Source organism: Abramis brama (genome assembly GCF_963993115.1).
Source record: "Abramis brama genome assembly, chromosome: 2".
Lineage (NCBI taxonomy): Eukaryota > Metazoa > Chordata > Actinopteri > Cypriniformes > Leuciscidae > Abramis > Abramis brama.
The window spans coordinates 60,875,097-60,900,777 of record NC_139964.1 but is presented as its reverse complement, the minus strand read 5'-3'; the positions used below and the strand labels follow the sequence as shown (position 1 = coordinate 60,900,777).

Below are 25,681 nucleotides of genomic sequence, written 5' to 3'. Positions count from 1 at the left end.
AAAGAAAACTGCTTGCAAATAGATCCACCTCTTTATTTTAACTCAGCCCCAGTGTAACAGCATTAAATTGAATTGACTTTTACATTGTTACACAAAATCTTTTTTTAAAGAAATGAATGCTGTTCTTTTAAAAATTTCCATTCAAAGAATTCTGAAAATGTATCATGTTTCCCCCCAAAATATTATGTTTTCAACATTGATAATAATAAGAAATATTTCTTGAGCTGCAAATCAGGATATTAGAATGAAAAATTCAGCATTGCATCACAAAAAGATCTTTGAACAATATTGTATGTTTTGATTTTAAACACTAAACTGTGTTGAGAGACACTTTACTCAAGAAAGACCCAAAGATCAAGAGTAAATGAAACATGATATTTATGCAGACTGTGAAAGGAATATTTGAATTAGTTTTTCTCTGTGAGTTGTATTGGCCTTAACTGAAGCTCTACGTGGTTTGAGCGAGTCAGTATGCTGGTGATTCTGCTCAACTGCATCACACTCGGCATGTTCCAGCCCTGCCAAGACCTGGAGTGCCACTCGGACAGGTGCAGCATACTGCAGGTAACACACACATGGTTAGATTAACTAAAGTGCCCATATTATGCTTTTTCATGATACAAAGTACATGATAAATGGAATTATTGTCTCCCAAATGAAAGAACCGATTGTGAACGGGCTGAAACGGGTCTTGTAACAAATCTACATAATGCCAGCCTATGGTCTTCATTGGCTGCCCACGGACAACATCTACTTTGACCCATCCTCAAACACTGTAGTTGTAGCTGAGACTGCAAGAATTTGGTTCGTGTTGTCGACGTGTCGAGAAGATGCTGTTTTCTGCGCTGCGAAAGCAAATCCATGTTGCAGGCAGTTCCAAAGGATGAGAGTCTCGGTTTGAGACAGTAAAACCATACTGTGTATCAAATGCTGAGGAAAGCTGAGCTGAAATGGGCGTTTGGTTCAATCACAACAGACCAATCAGAGCAGAGCAGGCTCTCAGAAAGGAGGTTTTTATAGAGACTGGATCCTTTTTTGAAACGTTTCAGACACTGATAAAAGAGGTGATGAAGCACTGTATATTATGAGAAAGTGGAAGTGGTTTTGACCTTGGATGCATGTAGACCTATTGTTGGAGACATCTAAAACAAAATTAGGAACCTTTGCAATAGCATAATAGGGGCACTTTAAAGATTTTAATCTCTCTGATTAATTTAGCTTATCTGTTGTTTTGTTTGAGTTAGTTAGAAAAGAAAGCATTCAAAGACTAAAACACACAACTTCAAGCACATACAGTGCATTGGCCTGAAGAATTAGACATTTAAGCCCCATTTTAAATGTTTTATTGGATTGTAGAAAACAAAATATCAAACAAATATTCAAGAAAAACATTACATTCAATAATTTTTTAACTGCATTTTATTGCACAACACTATCAAAGTAGAAGAAAAGTTCCAATACGGAGCTGTAAAACTGTAATGTGGATCCTGGACAGTCAACTGTCAGTTGTGAGCGATCAGCCTCAGACTCTTAAACATGCGGTTTTTTTATCTCTCCACAACGACACGAAAATAACCTGTAGATTCTGCATAATAATGGGAACATTGTTCACAACAGGCAATTTGAAGTCTGACAGAGATTGTCTTGAAATGTAGTGTCGAAGGTGGTGAATTTAATAGACAAGCGCTGCTTTAAATGAGATCAATTAAGAGAAGATAATCTGTGGTTTCAAACATCTGATAATCACCCTGGGACCAGTTTGTTGAAAGTGAAGTTAGATAATTTATTGCCACTTGCATATCCCACTTAGACTGATATTTTGTATTGAAATTAATACCTTTTGGATATGCGACATGATGCATTTTCAGGCTTTTGCTATTCTAAATCCCAACATAACTGAACATTAAACATTATCAGTCTTCCCTGTAAGTCCCATGCAAAGCATCATGGGAACTACATTTTCAGGTATGTCAACATTAAAAAATTATTTTTGAGTACTGGATTGGTTCATTCACCCTACATAATGTAATTTAGTTGACTGTACATTTTCGAGAATTATATTAATTGAAAGCAAAGAAAACAAGTTTAGAAGAGAAACAGATTTGTTGTGTAGATCACAAATGATCTACAGTGATTCAGTGATAACATACTTTATTTTCTTTAGACATAAGCCATAATGTTACATAATGTGGGTCAATATAATATCTTAATCACACCATAAACAAAAGCTAAATTAACTATAATATAGAAATATAATTTTCAGATGAAACTAAAAACATTTAATTTATTTTATTTACTATGCATAGTCAACTTTAAAAAAATATGGGGAGTGTTGTTTGCTTTTAGACTTTTTAGACGTTTTTAGAGGTTTAAACCAAAAACCATGATTTTCCATTAGACCGATATAAAAATCCAATTGTCTTTTTCCAATGTAGTGGTTGAATGTGTTCACAGTTTTTCACTCTACAGGCCTTCGATGACTTCATCTTTGCATTCTTTGCTGTGGAGATGGTGTTAAAAATGGTGGCCTTGGGGGTATTCGGTCCGAAATGTTACCTTGGCGACACCTGGAACCGCCTTGACCTCTTTATCGTCATGGCTGGGTGAGTGACCAATCACAAACCTGAAACTGCCACGCTCACATCTAAAAAGTCAACTATTAGTGTGTGATTCTAAGAATTTGATGAGTCATTAAACTCTTAACTATTACAAGGGTTGTGTGTGTGTGTGTGTGTGTGTGTGTGTGTGTGTGTGTGTGTGTGTGTGTGTGTGCGCGTGCATTTGTGTGTGTTTGTTTAATGTCAAATCCAGTTTTAATGTCAGGTCAAGTTCTAATGTCAAGTCGATGTGTCACAGCTAAGCTCATGAATGACAATTACCACCAGGCGAGAATCTCTGTGTCTGTCTGTATCTTGTGTCTCTTGTCACTTACACTGTCACAGACACTGATTTCTACAAGTTTTCCTCTCTTTCCAAAAGGCAGCTCAATCTAAAGTTCCTGATCACTCACTAAAACTCATTAAAACTCTTGTGTGAGTAAGTTGGTCATTAATTCGGACAAAGGAAAACATTTCTAAACCACTTTGGGATGCTGGTGAGCTAGTTTTCCCTCTAGAATTCTTAATTAGCTTAACTTCCTTTGAAAAATCTCCTTTACCAGAAATATTATGTTGGTCAGGTGAAAAGTGTGGCTATAACAGCACTAAACCAACTCGAACTAGTATAAATAGCATAGACATTCACGTTGGCCTGAGTTTCACTTTTCAGCAGGGCGAACATATAAATATTTGAAATCAATTTAGTAACATTAAATATTCTCTTGCTGCTGTGAGTGAGAGTAGAAAGAGATGTCTCTGTTTTAAATTTAATGTAGTAAACATGATGTTAGAATTGTGTTTAAACTGTTCAGTGAGTCAATGAATCGAGACCAAACACTGGTCTGCATCACAAATGTTACCAAAATCCCCTATGGCATTTCATGTATTAAAACGTTTCAGTAAAAATATATACACTACCTTTTTTAAAGAATGTTTTTTTTTTTAATCAGCGAGAATGCATTTAATTGATTAAAGGGTCAGCAGAAACTTGTGTTACAAAACAATTAAATAAATGTTGTTCTTTTGAAATATCTATTCGTCAAATAATCCTGAAAAAAATATTAAGCAGTACAACTGTTTTCAATCATTGATAGAAATGTTTCTTGAGCAGAAAATCTGCACATTAGAATGATTTCTGAGAGATCATGTGACTGAAGACTGAAGTAAAGATGCTGAAAATTCAGCTTTACTATCACAGAAATAAATTACATTTTAAAATATATTACAGTAGAAAATAGTTATTTTAAATTGTAATTTGTCTTTTAAATTGTTTTCACTGTATTTTTACATCAAATAAATACAGCCTTGGTGAGCATAAGAGACGTCTATCAAAAACATAAATAAAAAAAACATTACTGACCCCGAACTTTTGAACATTAATGTATGCATTAAAGTATGATAAATACTGCTGCTTATTAATATTTTTGTTACATATTAATTAAACTAATCAAATCATATTATTAATTATCTGCCTTGTGTTTATTTTATTTTATTTTATTTTATTTTATTTTATTTTATTTTATTTTATTTTATTTTATTTTATTTTATTTTATTTTATTTTATTTTATTTTATTTTATTTTATTTTATTTTATTTTATTTTATTTTATTTTATTTTTCGACGTAGGAGAATCCCAACTGAAACTGTCCTTAATAACACTCTTTAGAAGATAGAGGAAAACACAGGAAATAAAATAAACACAACCACGTAGAACAAAGACGATACCGGACAATGAACTGAATGAACTGAATGAACTGAAGGCTTAATTACAGACAGACCAAGGAAACTAATGACTAGGAACTAAGGAAAAACGAGCTCAGAAAACACAGTCAAAACAAAACAGACCATACACATGACTATTATATTATATTAAATAATTTTTTATATATATATATATATATATATATATATATATATATATATATATATATATATATATATATAAATATAATGTATATATATATATATATATATATATATATATATATAATATTCTGTATTATCTGTATTACCCTGTTGTGTTGCATTTCAAGTTTGTTTAAATGAATTTCTGTTGCTTATGTTTTAGGATGTTGGAGTATTCTTTAGATGGTCATAATGTTAGTTTCTCAGCCATCAGAACCGTACGGGTTCTCCGACCTTTACGAGCCATCAACAGAGTTCCTAGTGAGTACTGTTTCCATCTGTATATCTTTCTCGATACTCTCTTACTGTCACTGTTTTATAACCCAGCTATTGATTTAAAGCAAATGATCTGGACTCGTTCTGAAAAAAGACGTGCCTGCTGTATTTAAAGATTCACACACGCAAAGAGCAGACAAGACTCCCATGATGTATTATATGGTCACTGACGCTGATTCTTGCAGCTAAGTGCCCACAGTCCAACATCTCATAGTTGATGAACCACAAAATAATACACAAACACTCACACACGCATGCTATTAGTCTTCAGAGAGGTGCTGGTGTGTGTTACAGTCATGGATCGAGTCCAACAGTGAAAGTAAGTGTCTGTTTTGTTTAATGTAGGGCGAGACCGTAAATTCTTGACATGCACTCTTACCATTTATAGCACACTCCTTTTGTCTACACATTCCAAATAAGTTTGTGTGTGTGTGTGTGTGTGTGTGTGTGTGTGTGTGTGTGTGTGTGTGTGTGTGTGTGTGTGTGTGTGTGTGTGTGTGTGTGTGTGTGTGTGTGTGTGTGTGTGTGTGTGTTCAGCAAAGCAGTAATAGATTTTGGACTCAGTGAAGAGTGAGAGCCCATGGCTGTTAAGTTTCCAATTCGATTATTCTCAAACCACCGAGCGTTAGCCAAAGCCTCGCAAGTTTGTGTTTGTGTGTGTGTGTGTGTGTTCACTTCTTGGCTCAATTACTGAACACATCAGGCACTGAGAAAATGTGTTCATGAAGTATGTGAACGTCAGATCAGAGTTATCAAAGTTAAATGTAACACTGCAGAGTCTCGTCTCTAAATGCGTCTAGTGAACCTCGATGGCTTTGATGCTTCATTGCGCGTGTTATTAAATGCATGTTTGTGACATCGTGTATCTGTGTCTCGTAGGTATGCGAATCCTGGTGACATTGCTGTTGGATACTTTACCGATGCTGGGAAACGTCTTGCTGCTTTGTTTCTTTGTGTTCTTCATCTTCGGGATCGTCGGCGTGCAGCTGTGGGCGGGGCTTCTCCGGAACCGCTGCTTCTTCGACAGCAACGTCAGAAAGTAAGTGCAAAACTTAATGCAAGCTACTCCATACATGCAAATTATTATGCTTGGGTGTCAGGAATAATGTTGCAACAATAAATGCTTTGAAATCGCATGCATGCGTACAATATGTTCCTCTGTGAAACCTGTTTATGCTGTTTCATCAGACGAATTAATTACTTTTTGGTGGTTTTGAAGGCCACTGTCCAGATCTTTATGGGAGTTTAATTGAAATATTATACTATTATAATTATTATACTATTCTCATAGTAAATAGTATTGATTGAGTTTGTAAAAAGACAAAAAAGTAGTGTGTGTACAGTAATGTGCTTCACATAAACATACGTAAAGATTGTTTTTTTGTTAAAGAACTTATGTTTTTTTCACAAATGTTTTATATAAAAAATGTCCTGTTTATGACTGCTTTTCTACTTGGATGAACTCATGGTTATGTGTTACTGATGTAATTCATGTAGGTTGAGTTGTCCTACACTACCGTTCAAAAGTTTGAGTCTGTAAGAGTTTTTAATATTTTTTTTAAATAAGCTTCGTATGCTCAACAAGACTGCAATTCAAAAGTACAGTTAAAACAGTAATCTAGTAAAATATTATTACAATTTAAAATAACTGTTGTCTATTTTAATATATTTTCAAATGTAATTTCTACAATACAATACAATACAATACAATACAATACAATACAATACAATACAATACAATACAATACAATACAATACAATATTTATTTATAAAGCACATTTAAAAACAACCAAGGCTGACCAAAGCGCTGTACATAGCAGAAAATAAAATGCAAAGCAGTACAGGACAAAAAATAAACAACTGATAAAATAAAACAAAAGAAAAAATAAGCAATAATCGTATCCGAATCAAGGAGCATCAAAAGCAAGAGAAAACAAAAAAGTCTTTAAAGAAGATTTGAAGATGGAAACTGAAGGAGCCAGTCTGATATAGAGAGGCAGACTGTTCCAAAGTTTTGGGCCTGCAGTCGCAAAAGCACGGTCGCCTCGTTTTTTCAGTCTGGATCTAGGCACGCTGAGAAGGCAGTGATCACTGGATCTCAAAGTACGAGAAGGAGTGTACAGACAGAGCAGATCGGTCAGGTACTGAGGGGCCAAATTGTTAAGAGCTTTATACACAAAGAGTAAAATTTTAAAATCAATTCTAGATTTGACAGGTAGCCAATGGAGTTTGAATAAGATATGGGTGATCGACTCATACTTGCGTGTCCCAGTGAGGAGTCTAGCTGCTGCGTTTTGCACTAGCTGTAGGCGAGAGAGAGAGGACTGAGATAGACCAAAGTAAAGTGAATTACAGTAGCCTAGTCGAGATGTTACGAATGCATGAATCACTATTTGAAGATTGCTCTGAGTTAAAAAAGGTTTCACTTTAGAGAGTTGGCGGAGGTGAAAAAAGCATGACTTTACAACAGCACTGATCTGTTTCTCAAATTTTAAGTTGTGGTCAAACAGAAAGCCCAGATTTCTTGCGCAGTGGGTTTCATACGGTGCGAGAGAAACACGGTCAACATCAAGCACACAGTTTTCCTTGGGTCCGAAGATAATTATTTCGTTTTATTTTCGTTTAGGTTTAGAAAGTTTCTTGAAAGCCAAAGTTTAAGATCACTTAAACAGGCAAACAGGGGTTGTAGACCATTTTTAGCATTATGTTTTAAAGGAAAATAAATCTGAGTATCGTCGGCATACAAATGAAAGGATACTTCATATTTATTAAAGATGGAAGCCAGAGGTAACAAATACAGAATAAACAATATGGGGCCGAGGATTGATCCCTGTGGGACTCCGCAGTTCAGAGGTACACTAGAGGAGGATTGATGACCAATACGGACACTAAAACATCTGTTGGTCAAATAAGAGCGGAACCACTGCAAGACTACGCCTCGAAAGCCCACGGATGTCTCCAGACGTCGCAACAGGACCTCATGGTCAACTAAGTCAAATGCAGCACTCAAATCTAATAAAACTAGAGCCAGTGATTTCCCCAGAGTCAGTTTCAGTGAAAATATCATTTGAAACTCTTAAAAGAGCAGATTCAGTACTGTGTAAAGCTTTAAAACCAGATTGAAATGTTTCGTGGAGAGAGTTTACAGATAAGTATAATTGTAGTTGAATCAGTAGTTTTTTAAAGATATGGTGTCACCACAGCAACTTTCAGACTGTTAGGGAAGGAACCAGTTGACAGGCATTTGTTAATTAAAAGTAACAGGCCAGGACCAACTGTATCCATAATTTGTCTCAGGAAAAAAGGTGGAATAATATCCTGTGGACAGATAGTGGGTTTTAAATGACCAACAATTTCATTACATGTGTCCAGATCAATCGGCTCAAACTCAGACCAGATGGAAGAACATAATGGAACATCATGTATATCATTTATTCCTTTGATGTTAAAGCTGAATTTTCAGCATAATTCCTCCAGTCTTCAGTGTCACATGATCCTTCAGAAATCAGTCTAATATGATGATTTGCTGCTCAAGAAACATTTCTTATTATCAATTAAGAAAACAGTTGTACTGCTTAATATTTTTGTGGAGACCGTGATTAATTTTTTCAGGATTCTCTGATTAATAGAAAGTTCAAAAGAACAGTGTTTATTTGAAATAGAAATATTTTATAAAATTCTAAATGTCTTTACTGCCATATTTGATCAATTTAATCAATGCATACTTGCTGAATTGTAGTATTCAGTATTTAAAAAATAATAATAATCTTATTGACTCCAAAAAGTGTATGAAAGGTCCAGTATCCATATACCAAAAGTTATCAGGTTTTCTGAATTTACAGGGTCATGACAAGAAATATTGGATGTAACTTAACCGTAAAGAGTTGTTACCATTGAAAAAGTTTGGCATATTTTAAATATGCATTCCCTCATCAGTACACTAACTAGATAGACTTCCATTAAAGGTGTGCTACACACATTTTCCATTGCTTTTGCAAACAAAGGGACATGTGAAAAAAAAATGTCTGTGCTAATAGACCTGGAATGACCTTTTAATGAGGAATTTAGGTTAGCAGATTACAGTATAAATGTTGCATTATATTATTTTGGTGAATGCTGACACAAGATATCAATTCTCGCATTACATACGCCATAAGGGCCTCGTTGCTCATAGAGAGTGTACAAATTAAAGAGCTGAATAATGATTATCCATAAAGGTAGTTTGCATCAGTGAATCATTTTGACAACTGTCCACCCTGATGTACTGCATACCAGAAAGCCCGTCCAGGTGCATCACTGCTTCTCTCCAGTTCCCTTCCCCAAAGCCCAACACTATCAGCAACGTCTGTTACAATAATGATTTCACTCAAATTATGCTACCCTTTTAAAAGCACAGTTCTCTTGTGCATACAACATTTATTGCATTGTCTGTCAAAAACCACTTGCAATATCCACTTCAGTCCATCCGCTGATATCTGCATTAAATGAAGATTCGGCCTTTACCTCAGAAAAATCTCGTTTCTTATTGAAACTTTTTTTTAATTGTGTCATTCCACAAAGTGGGTGTATAGTGTGCCTTACAGTATGTTTAAAAATAATTTTAACAATGAATAACTCATGTCAACTTTCATTGTAGATTTTTTTTTTTTTTTTTTGCTGTAATTTCAAGTATTCACATTTAATGACAAAAAAATAAAATAAAAGGTAGAATTTGCCTTTTATTCTCTCTCTAACCACTTAAAATTCATGTTTTTAGAGAAGTAAACAGAAGAGACGTTTAAAAAAAATAATAAAAAAAAAATTCAACCCTCTTACCATGATTTTGTTTAACAAACTTAAACTTGATTTAAAATATATATATATTGATATTACATTTTCTGTATAAGAAGCACTTTGTAGATTCATGACCTTAAACATAAGGCTTATAATTTATCATTCAACTAAAATCATAATCTTTATGAAGGCATAATTACATCACAGTGTAAACTGAAATGTATTTATTTGGCTTTAGATGTCACAATCTAATTGATTAACACTTAAACACTGTAAGCATGTAAAACTGGGAAAGGCACTCGTTTCAGAGAATGACCCAGTTAATAAATGTTTGCTTCCAGCACACACACAGAAATTGCCAGTCATATTACACCTATCTCAGGTGTGAAAATAGCTTTCTGTCTACGTGAGTCCCATTGGATGTGCAAATATGTCTGTTTGCACGTCTACTCGTTGTTTTCGGAGCTTGCAGCTGGTTTTGTTTCCCACATGATTTGGCACTCTAATAAGGGAGTCCACTCCTTTCTATTTTAATTTTAATTAATTTTTAACAAAGAAAAACAACTATCCTGCCCTTGATTGACTTTTCTTTCTTTCTTTCTTTCTTTCTTTCTTTCTTTCTTTCTTTCTTTCTTTCTTTCTTTCTTTCTTTCTTTCTTCCTAATAACCCAATTAAATTGAGAAAAGCAGTCATATTAGTGCCCTCCACCCCCACATCTCGCTATCCTCCAAAAAACGTAGCAGTGTGAACCCTGATGCAATTAAATACAGAACTTATAAGGTAATTTGTGTCTTATTTCTATCAGGTCTTTGCTAAACTGCAGAATATCTGTGTAATACATTCAGTGCATGAGCTCGTAAAACAGATGACCTCTGGGCAATCTTTTAGTGTGACAAAAGAGGGAATTGTTTTATCTAAAAGGCTACAAAACTAGAACCAGACAAATTTTATGGTTTGGATCCATGTCCTCTGAATTTACTGGCTTATCTGCAGATAAATGCCTAAAATATATGCAGACCCTTTATTGTGTGTTTTTGGGTTTTTTTTTTTTTTTTTGGCTTTAAGGAAAAAAGTTGGTTATTTAAGTTTCAGATAAGTAACACAATTCTCAGGCTATTTTATTCAACATTCTCTTATAGTGGTATAGCGGTATTGATGATTTTGACAGATGTTTCGGTTGACATGTTTGAAAATAATACCTACTGTAATATGTTGGGTCTGTAATTGTTGTGTATTTGTATTAATTAGTACATAATTTACCATAAAGGTACATATTACTACTTTAGGGTCCTAAAATGCAACTTTTAGGTGTTTATAAGGTACTAAGTTGTCTTTTTAAGGGTGCTGTCACAGTGACAAGCTGTTGTACTCCTCAAGGTACAATTTTAGCACATTGTTTCTAACAATATAAATTTTTAATGCAATGCAGTGCATTTTGCAATTAAATGTCAAGTAAATTATCAATCTGTTTTGAGTTTAGTGCATTAATAAAATATACATAGAATGTCCTTTTTTAAGTCTATAGCATTTACAATTCATGTTGCATGATTGCAAATATTACAATTAAAAACAAAAAAACTATGCTGCTTAATTTCAGATATGCTTTAAGTAGCACGTGGGCCATTTTCTTTAACATTCTCTCTTAAAACCTAATATAAACATGTTTGCAGATGATGTGATTACCTAATAGTTCAGCTTAAAGCTCTTCTGGCTCTCTCAGTTTAATAAGCAGGATGTGAAACGGATCAAAGCAGAAGCTCACTTGGCTCAAATGGTTTGTAAATGCTCAGAGAACAAAATGCTCCACTATCACCCATTATTATGTAGCTTTGAGGTGGGTTCAGAGGGATGCTTCCGTTAGAATGAGTCACAGGAGTCTTAAGCTTGTGTTGTCACAATCTTAAATAGATACTTCATATATGAAAGCTAAATCAAAATTCATTGCAATGCAATGCAGTGCAATTTTCAAATATTAAATGTCAAATAAATTAGCATTCAGTGTTTTGCATTGTAGTATTTACTATTTTTTTACAGCTTTATATCAAAAGGCTGTCTTTTTTTTAAATAAAGCAAATTAATAAATTAGATAAGCTCAAATAAATAAATAAAAGCAACAAAATATTGATTGCCAACCTCAAAAGGTCAAAATAGATATTAAATATTATACAAGACAATGCCTGTTGGAATAATATTACTTAATAAATAATGTGAATAATTAATAAATTAACTAATAATTTAAACCTGGTTTTACTACAATCAATGTGAATTTCACAAAAAGATGATATCGTTGAATAATTTAAATAGTTGGATACAGCAGAAAAGACAAAAACAGATCAAATCACAATTTAATGAGGGAATACAGACTTTTGATGTGTTTAAAACTAGATACTTGTCATGCCAGTTTTATGTTAGATATATGTTAGTGTGTGTTAGTTCTCACAATAAATCATAGAATTTGTGCCTCTAAAGTGTACCATATTTGTGGAAAGTACCAGACGTATAGTTGTATAATTCATAGATTCTGCTATCTGAGCTGATTTCTATCTTAAAAGAATTATGGAAATCTTTATTCAGTAAAAATCCAATCACAAATAATGCATTACACATTAAAAAACAAACTGTTTTATCATTATTTTAGTATAATTGATATACTATTATACATTTTTCAATATTTTGAATAGGTCATTTGTATATTTGGTTTTCATTTTAGTTAATTTTGTCTTTTTTTATAATATTTTTTTAAATTATTTTTAAACATGAAATGTATAAAATGTAGTTTTATGAAGTTTATGAAAATTAGAAATGCTGCCTTGACAACGAGCTGATATAGTATATATATATATATATATATATATAGTATTTTTTTTTTTTTTTTTTATTACTTATTTTATTTTAAGTAAGTAGTGAGTAAAGTAGTTTTAGTTCACGATAATAACCCTGCACAGGTTACACACAGGTGTGTCTCTCCCTAACCTCCACCATGTGGTCTGTCTGCAGGCTGTATAATGTTTCAGAGTCTGTGAGCGAATACTACCGACTGGAAGAAACAGACGACATCCCCTTCATCTGCTCCACCATTCGGGAGAACGGAATGTTGCACTGCTACAATATCCCCAAACGCAGAGTGGGAGGGGCTGATTGTGAACTCACGCCTGATGATGTCACAGATCTGGTTTTGAAAGAGCCGCCTCAACACGGATGTGTAAACTGGAACTTGTACTACAACAACTGCGAAGCAAGCGAACACAACCCCCATAATGGGGCTATCAACTTTGACAACATTGGATATGCATGGATTGCTATCTTTCAGGTTAGTATGCGTGTTTGTGAGTTGGCAAAGTGTAAAGATTTAAAGAGTATAGAATGAGTTACATAAATGTATGTGAAAAAAAGAAAAAGCAAAGTCATCATTTTTTTTGCAAGGCAGTTCAAGACTTCTTATTTTTCTCTACTTGCGTGTTAGACATCCGCTTCCAAGTTGTGCATTACAATTTTCGCTGAGTATATATTAAGCCTGGCAGGCGGTGATATTTTTTTATCCTCACATATCCTTTTGGCACAGAGAGACACTTACTTTCAGAGTTGGTAAATGAAGTGAATGGTTGACAGGGGCTACAGCGAGAGTGAATCCTATTACATCATTAACCAACTTATCTGTCCCAGGAAATCAAGTTTATCATGTTCCATTCTAATCTAATCTTTAGGTGCAACAATATTTATCATATTCTTTACTAATCTGATTGGGAATGTGCATGGACATTTATCAGGTTTCTGAGTAAATCCAATTGACCACAGCGTGACGTTCATCATTCCATAGTGTTTCCTGACCTAGTTTTCTGTAAGCGATGAACAATATTGGAAGATGTCCTTTGTATGTTGACTCTTGAGAGAAGGGCTATATTTTAAGCAGTGCTTGCTTTTGCGGATGTCGTAACCTTTATGATCCTGTTTCTGTTTTCTCATCAGGTCATCACCTTAGAGGGATGGGTGGATATCATGTATTATGTCATGGATGCACATTCCTTTTACAACTTCATCTATTTCATCTTCCTTATCATTGTAAGTGCGCAGTAAATAATTAATGGATACATCTTCCTCTCGTTTAACCTCTGCTGGAGTCTTTCATTAGTTGCCTGGAAGTGGTTTTTGCTATCAAGATGTGAATTACTGGAGTAATTTCATTTGATAAGTATACTTAAAGAGATGAAAATTAAAATTCTGTCATCATTTTGGAGAATTTGTGATTGAGCACTAATGAAACGAAATGCTTGTACTCAGGTTCACTTCAGAGGAGATAATCACACTTTTTACACCTTACAATCTTCGGCCCTTAAAGTACATATTTTACTGGTCATCATTGTGTAAATCTATCATTGTGTTAAATAATACAATTTACTGTCTTATTGAACTAACAAGACATATCACATTCTTTTTAATAATTGAGTTCAACCAAGGTCAGTGATAAGTCTATAAACAACTATATAAGCAACTAAAAAATAATTTGCAGCTGAATTTAACACTTAACAAATTCTAATAAGAGGTTTCAGTCTGGTGTGTCCTAGAGACTTACTCAGATACTGTGACAAAATTCTGATTAAACATGTCGACTTGCACAGTTTGTGCATGAAATGTACTTACAGTAATTGAGAATATGTCCTTTGGCTCTTGATTTCATCAGTCAATTTGAAAAGCTAAGAGAGAGTGAGCCAATCAGCAGTAGGGGGCGTGTCCACTCATGATGGGGGAGGAGAGAGAGTGAGCCAGTCAGCAGTAGGGGGCGTGTCCACTCATGATGGGGGAGGAGAGAGAGTGAGCCAACCAGAAGTAGGGGGCGTGTCCACTCATGATGGGGGAGGAAAGAGAGTGAGCCAATCAGCAGTAGGGGGCGTGTCCACTCATGATGGGGAGGAGAGAGAGTGAGCCAGTCAGCAGTAGGGGGCGTGTCCACTCATGATGGGGGAGGAGAGAGAGTAAGCCAATCAGCAGTAGGGGGCGTGTCCACTCATGATGGGGGAGGAGAGAGAGTGAGCCAGTCAGCAGTAGGGGGCGTGTCCACTCATGATGGGGGAGGAGAGAGAGTGAGCCAACCAGAAGTAGGGGGCATGTCCACTCATGATGGGGGAGGAAAGAGAGTGAGCCAACCAGCAGTAGGGGGCATGTCCACTCATGATGGGGGAGGAAAGAGAGTGAGCCAATCAGCAGTAGGGGGCATGTCCACTCATGATGGGGGAGGAAAGAGAGTGAGCCAATCAGCAGTAGGGGGCGTGTCCAAAAATTATGGGGGAGGAGCGAGAGTGAGCAAGAGGGAGATTTGAAGAAAGACTGTTGAAAGAGAGATGACTGAGAGACATTGCAAAAAAGAAAAGGTTAGAGGAATATTAGGAAGATTTTCTAATGTTTATGAAAGAAGTCTCTTATGCTCTCCAAGGCTGCATTTATTTGATCAAAAATAGTAATATTGTGAAATATTATTACAGTTTAAAAACAGTGAACATCATTCAGAGGGGATAGCCTTCATACACTTAACATTCACCATGCAAATTATAATTTTATTGATAAAAAGGCAAAAGAAAGATCAGTGTGCTGAAATGTGCATGAATACCCAGTGACAATCATCAGTTTACTTGTAGCAAGGTATTTGCAGTTGCCATTTGTGATCCTGTAATGATTTTGAACTATTGTTTTCAACATCTCTGATTTGTCCGCAGGTAGGCTCCTTCTTCATGATCAACCTATGCCTGGTCGTCATTGCAACACAGTTCTCCGAGACCAAACAACGTGAGAACCAGCTGATGAAGGAGCAGCGAGCACGTTTCCGCAGTAATGAATCCACCTTAGGTAGCTTGACCGAACCAGGATCCTGCTACGAAGAAATGCTGAAGTACCTCGCCCACGTTTGCCGTAAACTTTGCCGTCACGCCGCACGCCTCTATGGCGAATTATGCCCTAAGAAACACGGGGGCGTGGCCAATCCCAGCAGCTCCCTCTCAGTGGGTGGGACTAATGGATATTGGAGTGACAACGGAACAAAGATGGGTCCGACCCAATACTGTATGCTGCATTATCATCACCCCCATCAGAATCAACATTACCTCAGCAATGGCATAGAAATGAAGACCCTTCATCTCGATAGAGACACACAAAATTCCAAAAAGTCACCATCACTCCCACTTGCACTTCAAAATTTAAAGGGTTTGAGGCTCGGAATGAACTATCCCACCATCCTGCCCTCCAAAATGTACACAAACTCACACACTCGCTCACACTCGACCGGAGGAGTCAAAGCACCAGCTTTCCATCATGGACTCTATGGCAGGAAGATCTCAGTTTGTAGTGGATACCATGATACATACAAGTTGCAGCACGGTAAGAACACAGATTAAGCAGTATTTTGTTATCTAATGCAATTACAATCTTATATTAATTGTGGCTTAAAGGTACAAATACTTTTAGGGCCACTGTACATACTGTAAAACTTATTAAGTAGAAATTATGCAATTTCGATGCAAAAACGGAAGTGTTTTGGGCCTGCTGTCTTGACTTTGGGTTGTGGATTAAAAGTAAATTCTGTCTCTGGGGTTTTAACTTAATAACATAGATAATGAAATACTTTTTTTTTTCTTTAGCTTTGCGCACTTGTCATGCCCTAATAATTCCAAATTGAATTGAGGGAACCGTCTGCACAAACACACACTCTGTCTAGTCATTATTTTTGTGCCTCTTGACTTTTGCCTGAAATTACTGTACCTGATGAGGAAGCCTTGCAATTTAAACATTTTGGTCAAAATAGATTCATAACTTTAATTTGTTTTAACTTCTAGAGTACATTCCTTTCCTCACTTCTGTGCAATTGCGTTTAATAGATATTGCAAAACTTAAGCATGCAATATGTGGTCAGGTTGCTCTTAGACAGGTGTTATTTTTTATATATTAAAAAAAAAAAATGATTCCTGTAATTGCATTTATTCCTGTAATTGCCTGTGATTGATTTGGTACTCAAGAAACATTTCTTATCAGTGTTGAAAGCAGCTGCTACAGAAATATTCTTGTGGAAACCTCATTACGCTTTTTTTTTTTTTTCATGATTTTTTTTTTTTAAGAATATAAAGTTCAAAAGTACTTTTTCATTATAAACAAAATTAATCTTACCCTAAACTTAAACAAACGGTACTGTATTATTTTTAGGAAACAGGATGTTTGGTGGAACTTATCAGCAGACTTCTGCAAATACCATTTAAAATGTTAAAACTCTCATAGCTCCCTCTATGGTGTTATTTTATAGGCCAGTAGCCATATAATATTTCCACACAATAAATATTGTGTTCTGACAAAGACAGTAAACGGTAGAATTGCCTTTTTTTATGCTAAAAGCTATAAAATCATAGAGAAATTCAGTTTGATCCCTTTAGGGTAATTAAAGGATTGGTGCCAAGTTTTTGACTGGGGTTGGTGTCCTCCATCTGTTTGAAATGATCAACAGATATATTAATCGTAAATCATAAATATGTTGGAGATGATCAAAGCTCAGTCCCAGCAGATGGGTCTCAAAAAGCAGGTGTAGACAGACTTTGCCCTGATTACAAAATAGAGACAGTATCGATCACTATTGTATTGTCATGGCAAATCACAGAGCATGTGTGTTAAAGACACGTGCCTGCAGTGCCCTGAACTGGAATCAATTCACTAATGCACCACTGGATTGTCTAATTATTAGGTTGCATTTGGAGAATTTGGATATAATGTGGGTGGCTAGGGCTAGTCATACTATTTACTCAAGCGATCGTAGTCGGTGTTGATATTATTGAGAGTCAGTTTCTGTGTAGACGCATAAGAAAGCAAGCATTTGTGTAAACTGGGCCTTTTTACTGACATCCAATGTGACAACTTGCCCCAGTCCTACTCATGTGTAATATAAATAACCGTTGTCCTTCACTGCAGGTGTGTATCCAGGGACATGTTTGAGTGTGTGTGCGGACAGCAGGGTGGGGCTGGTGTCTTCAGAGTCATCCTCCTGCCCAATTTGCACCCAGGAAAGTGATGGTGTTATTTGCGACTCCAACGGTGAATCGGACCCAGAGAAGCAGGGGCCAGACGTCAGCTCGGAACAGAGCAAAAGAAACCAAGATATGGGAGAAAAGGAGTCTGGGAATGTGAACTGTGTGTGTGTGTGTTTTCATTATGCCAGAGCCATTTTGAGGCGGATTGTGGACAGCAAGTACTTCAACAGAGGGATAATGATAGCAATCCTTATCAATACACTCAGCATGGGTGTGGAGTACCACGAACAGGTGAAAACAATACACTCATTTATACACAAATCACAAATGACATCTCAATATCTGAGTTGTTTCTAATAGACATTGGAGAGATTAAATGGAGACTTTTGCTCAAGTATCCTGCAGTTTTAAAAGAGATCTCTACAATATGTAACCTAATTATACAAATATTTAAATAAACTATGATTGAAAATAGGAAATCTTTTCCACACAATTAAATTTAGCTTTTTCGAGAATAATAAAAATAATAATTTATAATTTTTAACATTTTACTGGACCAAATCTTAATTCTTATTTTCAATACAACAACATCCTTCTGAACATACAACAACAACAACAATAGTAGTAGTAGTAGTAGTAATAGTCATTTTAGTAGTAGATTTTATTTTATTATGATTTAAACATCCAGTAATAATAATGAATTTTTTATTTTAACATTATTATTATTATTATATTTTTAATATTGTACTGGACCAAAGCTTAATCCTTATTTTCAATACAACCAATCAAAAACAAATCCTTTTGAACATACAACAACAATAATAATAATTATTATTATTAATGTTATTATTATTATTATTAGTTTTATTGTTGTTTTTATTTTATTATAATTTATACATACAATAAGAATTTATTTTTATTTTAACATGATGATGATTATTATTATTGTGTGTTTATAAGGATTTGTTCAAGTGTTGTTATATTGGAAATAAGGACTACCTTTTTAGTAGGGTACTTTATTAAATAAATCATGCAATTAAATGAATGGATGATGTTAAATAAATAAAAAATATCATATCATCTGAATCTGTGCATCTTATAAACAAATATTATTATTAATGTAGTCCTAATTCAAATGGAAAATGTTCTATTTCAAGTTTTGTTTTACAAAAAAACTGATTGCATGCTGTAAAAAATAATCTGTTACAAAAGTTTTATGATAAACATCTAAGACAAAGTTGATACCTAAATGAAACAACCATAATGAGAACCTCAGATTTTTAGCAATACAGTTTTCCTCTAGTGTCATCGCTGGCATATACTGTACACGTAAATACCCTAGTGTCAGAAAAACACTCATTGTAACACAAAGTGATCACACACTGCTGTTTGCGCTGTGATTGTATGCATGTTTATGGCTTATATTACATTTAATGAACCCCCTTGGTTAGGATTAGTGTGTCTGTGTGACACAGAGAGGCAGTCTGAGATTAACCGGTTTGAGGCAGAGGACATTCACACTGTTGCCAGGGAAATGATTATTTACATTACAGTAGACGGTTAATAACAGCGCCTGCTCTTCCTCGGAAAGAAATAAACCCACATGGAGAGAAAGAGAAGAAGCACAAATACAATGTCATGCCAGTAACAACACTGTAGTTAATCTTTTGTATAAGTTCATGTCAGGACCGTATGTGTTACAGATATGAATGATTCCTCAAATCATGCGCTTGTAGAAGTATTACTTACTTTTCTAAGTAATCGGACTGCAATTTTTCATCTGGTGGACAAAAAAACAGACTAATAGACCTGCATGTTCACACAAATATGCATTGGTTGGCTATGACATATGACACAAAACTCGAGTAGTGTTGCATATTCTTCTTGTCTTTTTCTTTTAGCCGGACGAGCTGACAGACGTGCTGGAGATCAGTAATATTGTCTTCACTAGTTTGTTTGCGTTAGAGATGCTCCTGAAGATTTCGGCCTGCGGTCTGTTCCAGTACATCAGCAACCCCTACAACATCTTCGACGGGATCATCGTTATCATCAGGTTCTGTGCTGTTCGCTTTCCTTTACGCTCGGATTCTTTTGTTGTGAATTCATTGTATATTTTGACCACACGTGTTCTGTCTGCTGGTATCTGCAGTGTGTGTGAGATCGTTGGACAAGGGGACGGAGGGTTTTCGGTTTTGCGGACGTTCCGTTTGCTCAGGGTGTTAAAGCTGGTGCGGTTCCTCCCCGCTCTGCGCAGGCAGCTGGTGGTACTGATGAAGACCATGGACAATGTGGCCACCTTCTGCATGCTGCTGATGCTCTTCATCTTCATCTTTAGGTTTGAATGAAAGTGCTTCCATACAAAAACAAGAGTGTAGTATTGACTGAAAGCAAATGAGTCTTATTACATGTAGACCATAACACTGTCCTAACCTCATGCGACACGGTAAGATTCCAGCGACAAGCAAATTGTCTGTTCACGCCAGATGTGACATGACTATGAAACCCAACAAAATCAATCAAAAATCACAGCCAATCAGAAGAGCGTGTGGGCGGAGTCACTGCACTCACGCAAGCGCACCGGACTCGCAATGAAATTTATAAGCACATAATCAGATTCAGTAATATTAGCCCATTTTAACATTATTAAAAATGTTAACATTATCATGTAATGTGATTTTATTTTATTTTATTAGACCATAATCTTAAAGTAGCAAGAGGTCTTTATATCGTGACATATATTCAAGTGTAATGGATTATTGAAAAAGAAAACCTTTGGCTTTTCAGGTCCAGTTATGACATTTCGATTAAACATTACGAGGTCCAAACATTCTTTTTTAAATAAAACATACACAGATGAATTGTTTAAAATATGATCTATAACATAGAAATACATAGAAATACATTTCATGCTGACTTTAAATATGTGGTTACAGCCTTGCAAATTATTATTAATAACCCTCAAGCATAACATTATTTCAATCCCATTACAGTGAGTTTGGAATTAATGTGCTGATAATTTCACAATACTCAAGAACCAGTGTTATTTTAATATAGTAATTTTAATATCATTAGATATACTATTATAGTTTTTAATATTTTGAATTTTATTTAAATATTTTCTGTTTTCTATTTTATTTTATTTTATTTAAAGTTTTAGTAATTTTGTTGTGTTTTTGTAATTTTTATCAGTTTTTGTGTTTTTAAATAAGTCTGTAAATATTTTATTAAACTTTAGTTTTTAGTTCATTTCCTTTTAGTACTTCAACTTAAACTAAATGAAAATAAGAAATGTTGCCTTAGAAACTAGCTGAAATTAATTATTTTTCATTTAAAAAAATATAGAAATGTAGTTAAAAACTATTTTAAAACATAAAATATATAGTTTTATATTTTATTTTATTTCAGGTCATTTTTTTATGGTTTTATTTTTAGTCAACGATAATAAAGCTGTCAGGAACTCATGAAAACATTAATTCAGCTTCCGAGTCATAATGGTACATTTCATCCATAACTAGCAAATATCAGCCTTTTCGAAGTGAAAGTATGATATTTTTGTTCTGTATCTTGATAATTATATCAGTGGTAAATTGGACACAATTGGACACACTTTCCTGAAAATAGCCGTGATATTCTTGTATCATGTAATGCAGTAGACATTTTGTTTTTGAAACTCTCACTCTCTCTCTCTCTCTCTCTCTCTCTCTCTCTCTCTCTCTCTCTCTCTCTCTCTCTCTCTCGTCTTCTGTGTTTAGTATACTGGGAATGCATCTGTTTGGGTGTAAGTTTACTCTACGTTTGGAGAATGGAGACACGGTGTCTGATAGGAAGAACTTTGACTCACTCCTCTGGGCCATCGTCACCGTTTTCCAGGTCAGAAAAATGTTCACAAACTGTTTAATAAACAATATATGGATGTCAGTTATTTTTTTCAGAGGTAGAAATATTTTATTCTACTTATTTAGTAACATAAAAGTCCTCTTAAGTGAATGAAAAAACATACAACTAGTTTTTTGAAGCTGCTGTTCCTGAAATCCCCACATTTCGCTGACCACTGAGCGTCTATAGGTCACTAAACTGATGCTTACAGCAGCTTGTATTCATTTAAAGTCCAGAAATATAATTTTTAGTCTTCGGAGGCAAGCTTTAAATACTCACTCCTCATTGTGGGAACAGCAGCATTTTGCAAAAATGCTGAGGCAAGGGATTGTGGGTATTTAGCCTCCCTTAAATTAAGGAACAAATCCTTGCGTCATCTCATTTTTGAAGCTGTACATTTATATTTATGATTTGAAAATCATTTCCAAAACTATAATTTTTCTTCTCCATTCCACTTTATAATACCAATAAAAAGACTCACGTATGCTCTATTATGTGTGTGTGTGTTTATGTATACAGTATATCAGTCTTACTTTTAAGACTGGGATTATTCAAACTTCTACAAGTTGTGTCAGAGATGAAATTGCTGAGGTCACCAAATCCTGCCCTATAATATTGCAGACAAGATGAGGTCATCAGCCCTCTCCCTGCAGTATTGGGCAGTGTGATGAGGTCACCGGGGGTGACACTTGTGCAAATACTGATATGGTGCTGTATTAACTCCAGGCCCTGAGGGAAGCCACCGGAGTCAGGGTTTCTTCTGTACCGGGAGCCTTTAATTTCCCTAATCTCTATTTCTGTCGGTGTGTGTGTGTGCGTTTGTAAGCAGAATATAAACTCCAGACTGAACCTGCTGTGTTTCCTCTGTTCTAAATCAGTCTGCAGGAAGAGGCAGAGATGGGTTCGGGTTCTGTTGTGAATGTGCGAAAAACAAACTACACAAAGTTTCTTTGCATTTGCAGTTGAATTTTAAATGAGGCAAAAAAAAAAAAAAGTTGACATTCGTTTTACTTGGTGTAAAAAATACCTCTTAGTCAAATAGTTTGTGTGAACATCATAAATAGTTTCCTACTTTGCTTGGGCTAATGAGTTTTTTTTTTATCATATTATATTTTTAGTTAAATATAAATGTTATTTTTTTTGTGTGTGTGGAAATAGTGTGTTTTAAATCAAATACATTTTCATGCTGGGTAAACTTTGTAGTCGTTAAATGAAACAAATATATTATAATAATAGTAATTATTGTTATTATATCATTTGTAATACTTGTAGATTAAATATTGTAAATCTGGTCAGTTTGATGAAGTGACGTCATGCACATTCATTTTTCAAACTGATTTTATTATTAAAAAAAATTTAAAGACAATTTTGTAAATATGCAAATATTTGTATATCACCAATTATATAGATTTTTGTTAAAATTGAGATAAATTCTGATTCTTTCAAGGTATGTTGTACACATAGAGGTGTTGTTGTAATTAATACATTATATTTAGATGTTTTTAATAGCGTTTAGATAAAGGTGTTTATTTCTGATTTACCTACTCACAGTGTGAGACAATAGTTTAAAAAGTGAAATTCGTCCTGTCTCGACAGATTTTGACCCAGGAGGACTGGAATGTGGTTCTGTATAACGGCATGGCCTCCACCTCCCCATTGGCCGCTCTGTACTTTGTGGCCTTGATGACCTTTGGGAATTACGTCCTCTTCAACTTACTGGTTGCCATCTTAGTAGAGGGCTTCCAAGCTGAGGTAAGATGCCAGATGTTGAGCTAGGGACTGTATCTGTTTTCTTGAAATGTTTTGCTTAAAAAGTGTGCTTGTAATATCTTTGCATCTAATGCGATGACATTGTATGCTTTGGCTTGAGTCTCTAAATACTTTGTTGGGCTACTACTGTATCAAACTCGTTGAAACTCCTTCCTCTGCTTTTCAACATCTGCACGAATCCTCTGCACGAGTGAATTAGATGTGGCCATATTGCATTTAATTGAGTTTCCAAGAGGGAATTGTTCAAGTTAAGAATAAGATGTTATCAGAGGACTGGAATTATTGCAGTGTAACTCAATTACAGCACAGTAACCGTTATGCACACCATGAAAAAAGGGATTTCCTTTGAGCGCACATGGAAATGAACAAATACACACGCTTGTTTCTTTTCGTTATTGGTGTCACATCAAAGAGATTGATTGTGTGGATCGGTGTATGTTTGGCTTGTGTGTGTAATTTTGATGTAGATGAGACGCATCTGTAGTGTATAAGCGCAGGCGCCGGGCTGCAGCTGGTGTGATAGGAACACGCTTTCACTCAAACCTTCTGTTGTTCCTTTTTTTTCCTCTCTGTCTTTTATCTCTCTCTCTCTCTTTTGTCTGCAAGGTAATATCACACACTGGACACTTCTCACACAATACGCCAGTACACATTTACACACACTTTTCCTGTTGTTACTCGGATGAAAATGCCAATTCTCATTCATTCACATTTTTTTTTTTCATTTTTTTTTTTTCATCACCATTTCCATGGATTTACAATACATTTTGGAGTACAAAGAAGCAAATCTCAATATCCATTGCTTGTGTGGTACAACTCCTCCAGGAAGTGTTTCTGGTTCGCTTTGGTATTGAACACCCACTTTTTACAATAAAATTAATTCCTTGTGGGTTTCTTTCTAGTGAAATACACTGTTTCATCCAGAAATACAGTAGTGGCCAAAAGTGATGTCCGGAGAGGATATTTGTTTTAAATGACCATCAAATTATGAATAAAATATTTCATATTTTTTAAATATACTTAGTTAAGGTATTTATCTGACAAAATTATATATTTTTTTTATTTTATATGTAAAAGACTAACTACAGTTACAGGTTTTATTTTACTGTGCAAAAAAAAAAAAAAACAGAGAAAAACAAGTGGCTCACTGCAGGAAAAAGCTAAAAAATTAACATGAACAAAATTAACATTTAATTGGTTCTTTCTTGTTTTCGTTATTCCTTTGTATGACAGCCTGGGCAAAAATTATGTCTGCACAATTTGGCATGTTTCGTTATCACAAATAAAACAATTGACTCCAAGCACAACTACGCATTATGCTTACAAAGTCTTTATCAAACACTTAATAATATTTGAATGAAGGGTGAAGATGTCAGTTTCCCTTGGCCTGACATCATTTTTCACCACCTCTGTATGTCACATTTTAAAAGTGAAATAGGTCTGAATGCTGTTTCATGTTGATTTTAAATGCATTGGAATGGACCTTCAATGACTCAGCAGGAAATAGGATGAGGAAAAAATGAAAAACGGGTTAACTAAGCATGAAAGTAGAAGGTAGAGAGAGTTGCATACCCTTGAAAGAGCAAATGTTATTGTGTTTGTTCTGCATTTATTTATGCTGGCCTTGAGTTGTTTTGGTTGATATGAAAATTTAATCATTCATTATCATGAATTCTGAATTTAAGCCTTTAAATGTCATTTCTCTCTATCTCTTTCAGGGTGATGCTAGCAGATCAGACATTGATGATGACATGTCGTCTGACTATGGTGATGAGGACAAACTGAGAGAACTGCTGAAATCAGGTGTGTGTGTGTGTGCTCGTGCATGTCTTTGTGCATAGCTGTTTGTGTGCTTTATTATTTTATGCTAATCTCTTGTTGAAATTAGGATCAGAGATGAAAATGCAGACATTAATGCCCATCTCCAACGGACACCTGGAACCTCGAGCGTCTATGCCACCTCACAACACACACATACAACTCAACGCCACACCCAGAACTGAGGTGTCACACATCTACAGCCAATCACGGCGCAACAGCAACACCTCCACCGAACCCCATGACCAGAGATCCCTGGTGAGTAGGAAATGCCGTTACATGTAAACTTACACAAATAGTATTCATCTCAAAACAATTTAAATAAAATTATATAATCATATTAGAATTATCCCTTTTGAGGCTTTTTTCACACCAAGCATGAATATTAATCGCAAATATTCAGCAAGAATTTTTTTTAAAACAGACATTCACTTAAAGAATTTTCCTTCTTCATTAGTGGTTTTACCATGGCATCTTATTGTTTTATTGCCTTTATTGTTTTTTTTGTATTGGATTTTTCGGTTTAATATTAAAACGTAGGTAGCCTAATACAGGACACATCTAGACATTTAGAACTTCACCTACCTGTTATATTTGAAGCTAAAATAAATAAATACATAACCAAGTATGGATAAAATATGAAAAAAAAAATACTGCTCTTCACCGCT

General features: G+C 35.0%; 1 protein-coding gene across 1 annotated transcript in view; it reads left to right on the top strand.

Moving 5' to 3' along the window:
• The window catches only part of cacna1hb (calcium channel, voltage-dependent, T type, alpha 1H subunit b), a 95,007-nt gene that overhangs the window by 38,480 nt on the left and 30,846 nt on the right, over nt 1-25,681 (top strand). The window contains exons 3-16 of the mRNA XM_084104139.1: nt 453-564; nt 2,455-2,603; nt 4,665-4,762; nt 5,657-5,816; nt 12,550-12,862; nt 13,519-13,611; nt 15,261-15,918; nt 17,491-17,840; nt 19,451-19,602; nt 19,699-19,884; nt 21,302-21,419; nt 23,022-23,177; nt 24,914-24,998; nt 25,084-25,271. Coding sequence (XP_083960265.1) covers nt 453-564; nt 2,455-2,603; nt 4,665-4,762; nt 5,657-5,816; nt 12,550-12,862; nt 13,519-13,611; nt 15,261-15,918; nt 17,491-17,840; nt 19,451-19,602; nt 19,699-19,884; nt 21,302-21,419; nt 23,022-23,177; nt 24,914-24,998; nt 25,084-25,271 — 2,818 coding nt within the window. The remainder of the gene's footprint in view (nt 1-452; nt 565-2,454; nt 2,604-4,664; nt 4,763-5,656; nt 5,817-12,549; nt 12,863-13,518; nt 13,612-15,260; nt 15,919-17,490; nt 17,841-19,450; nt 19,603-19,698; nt 19,885-21,301; nt 21,420-23,021; nt 23,178-24,913; nt 24,999-25,083; nt 25,272-25,681) is intronic.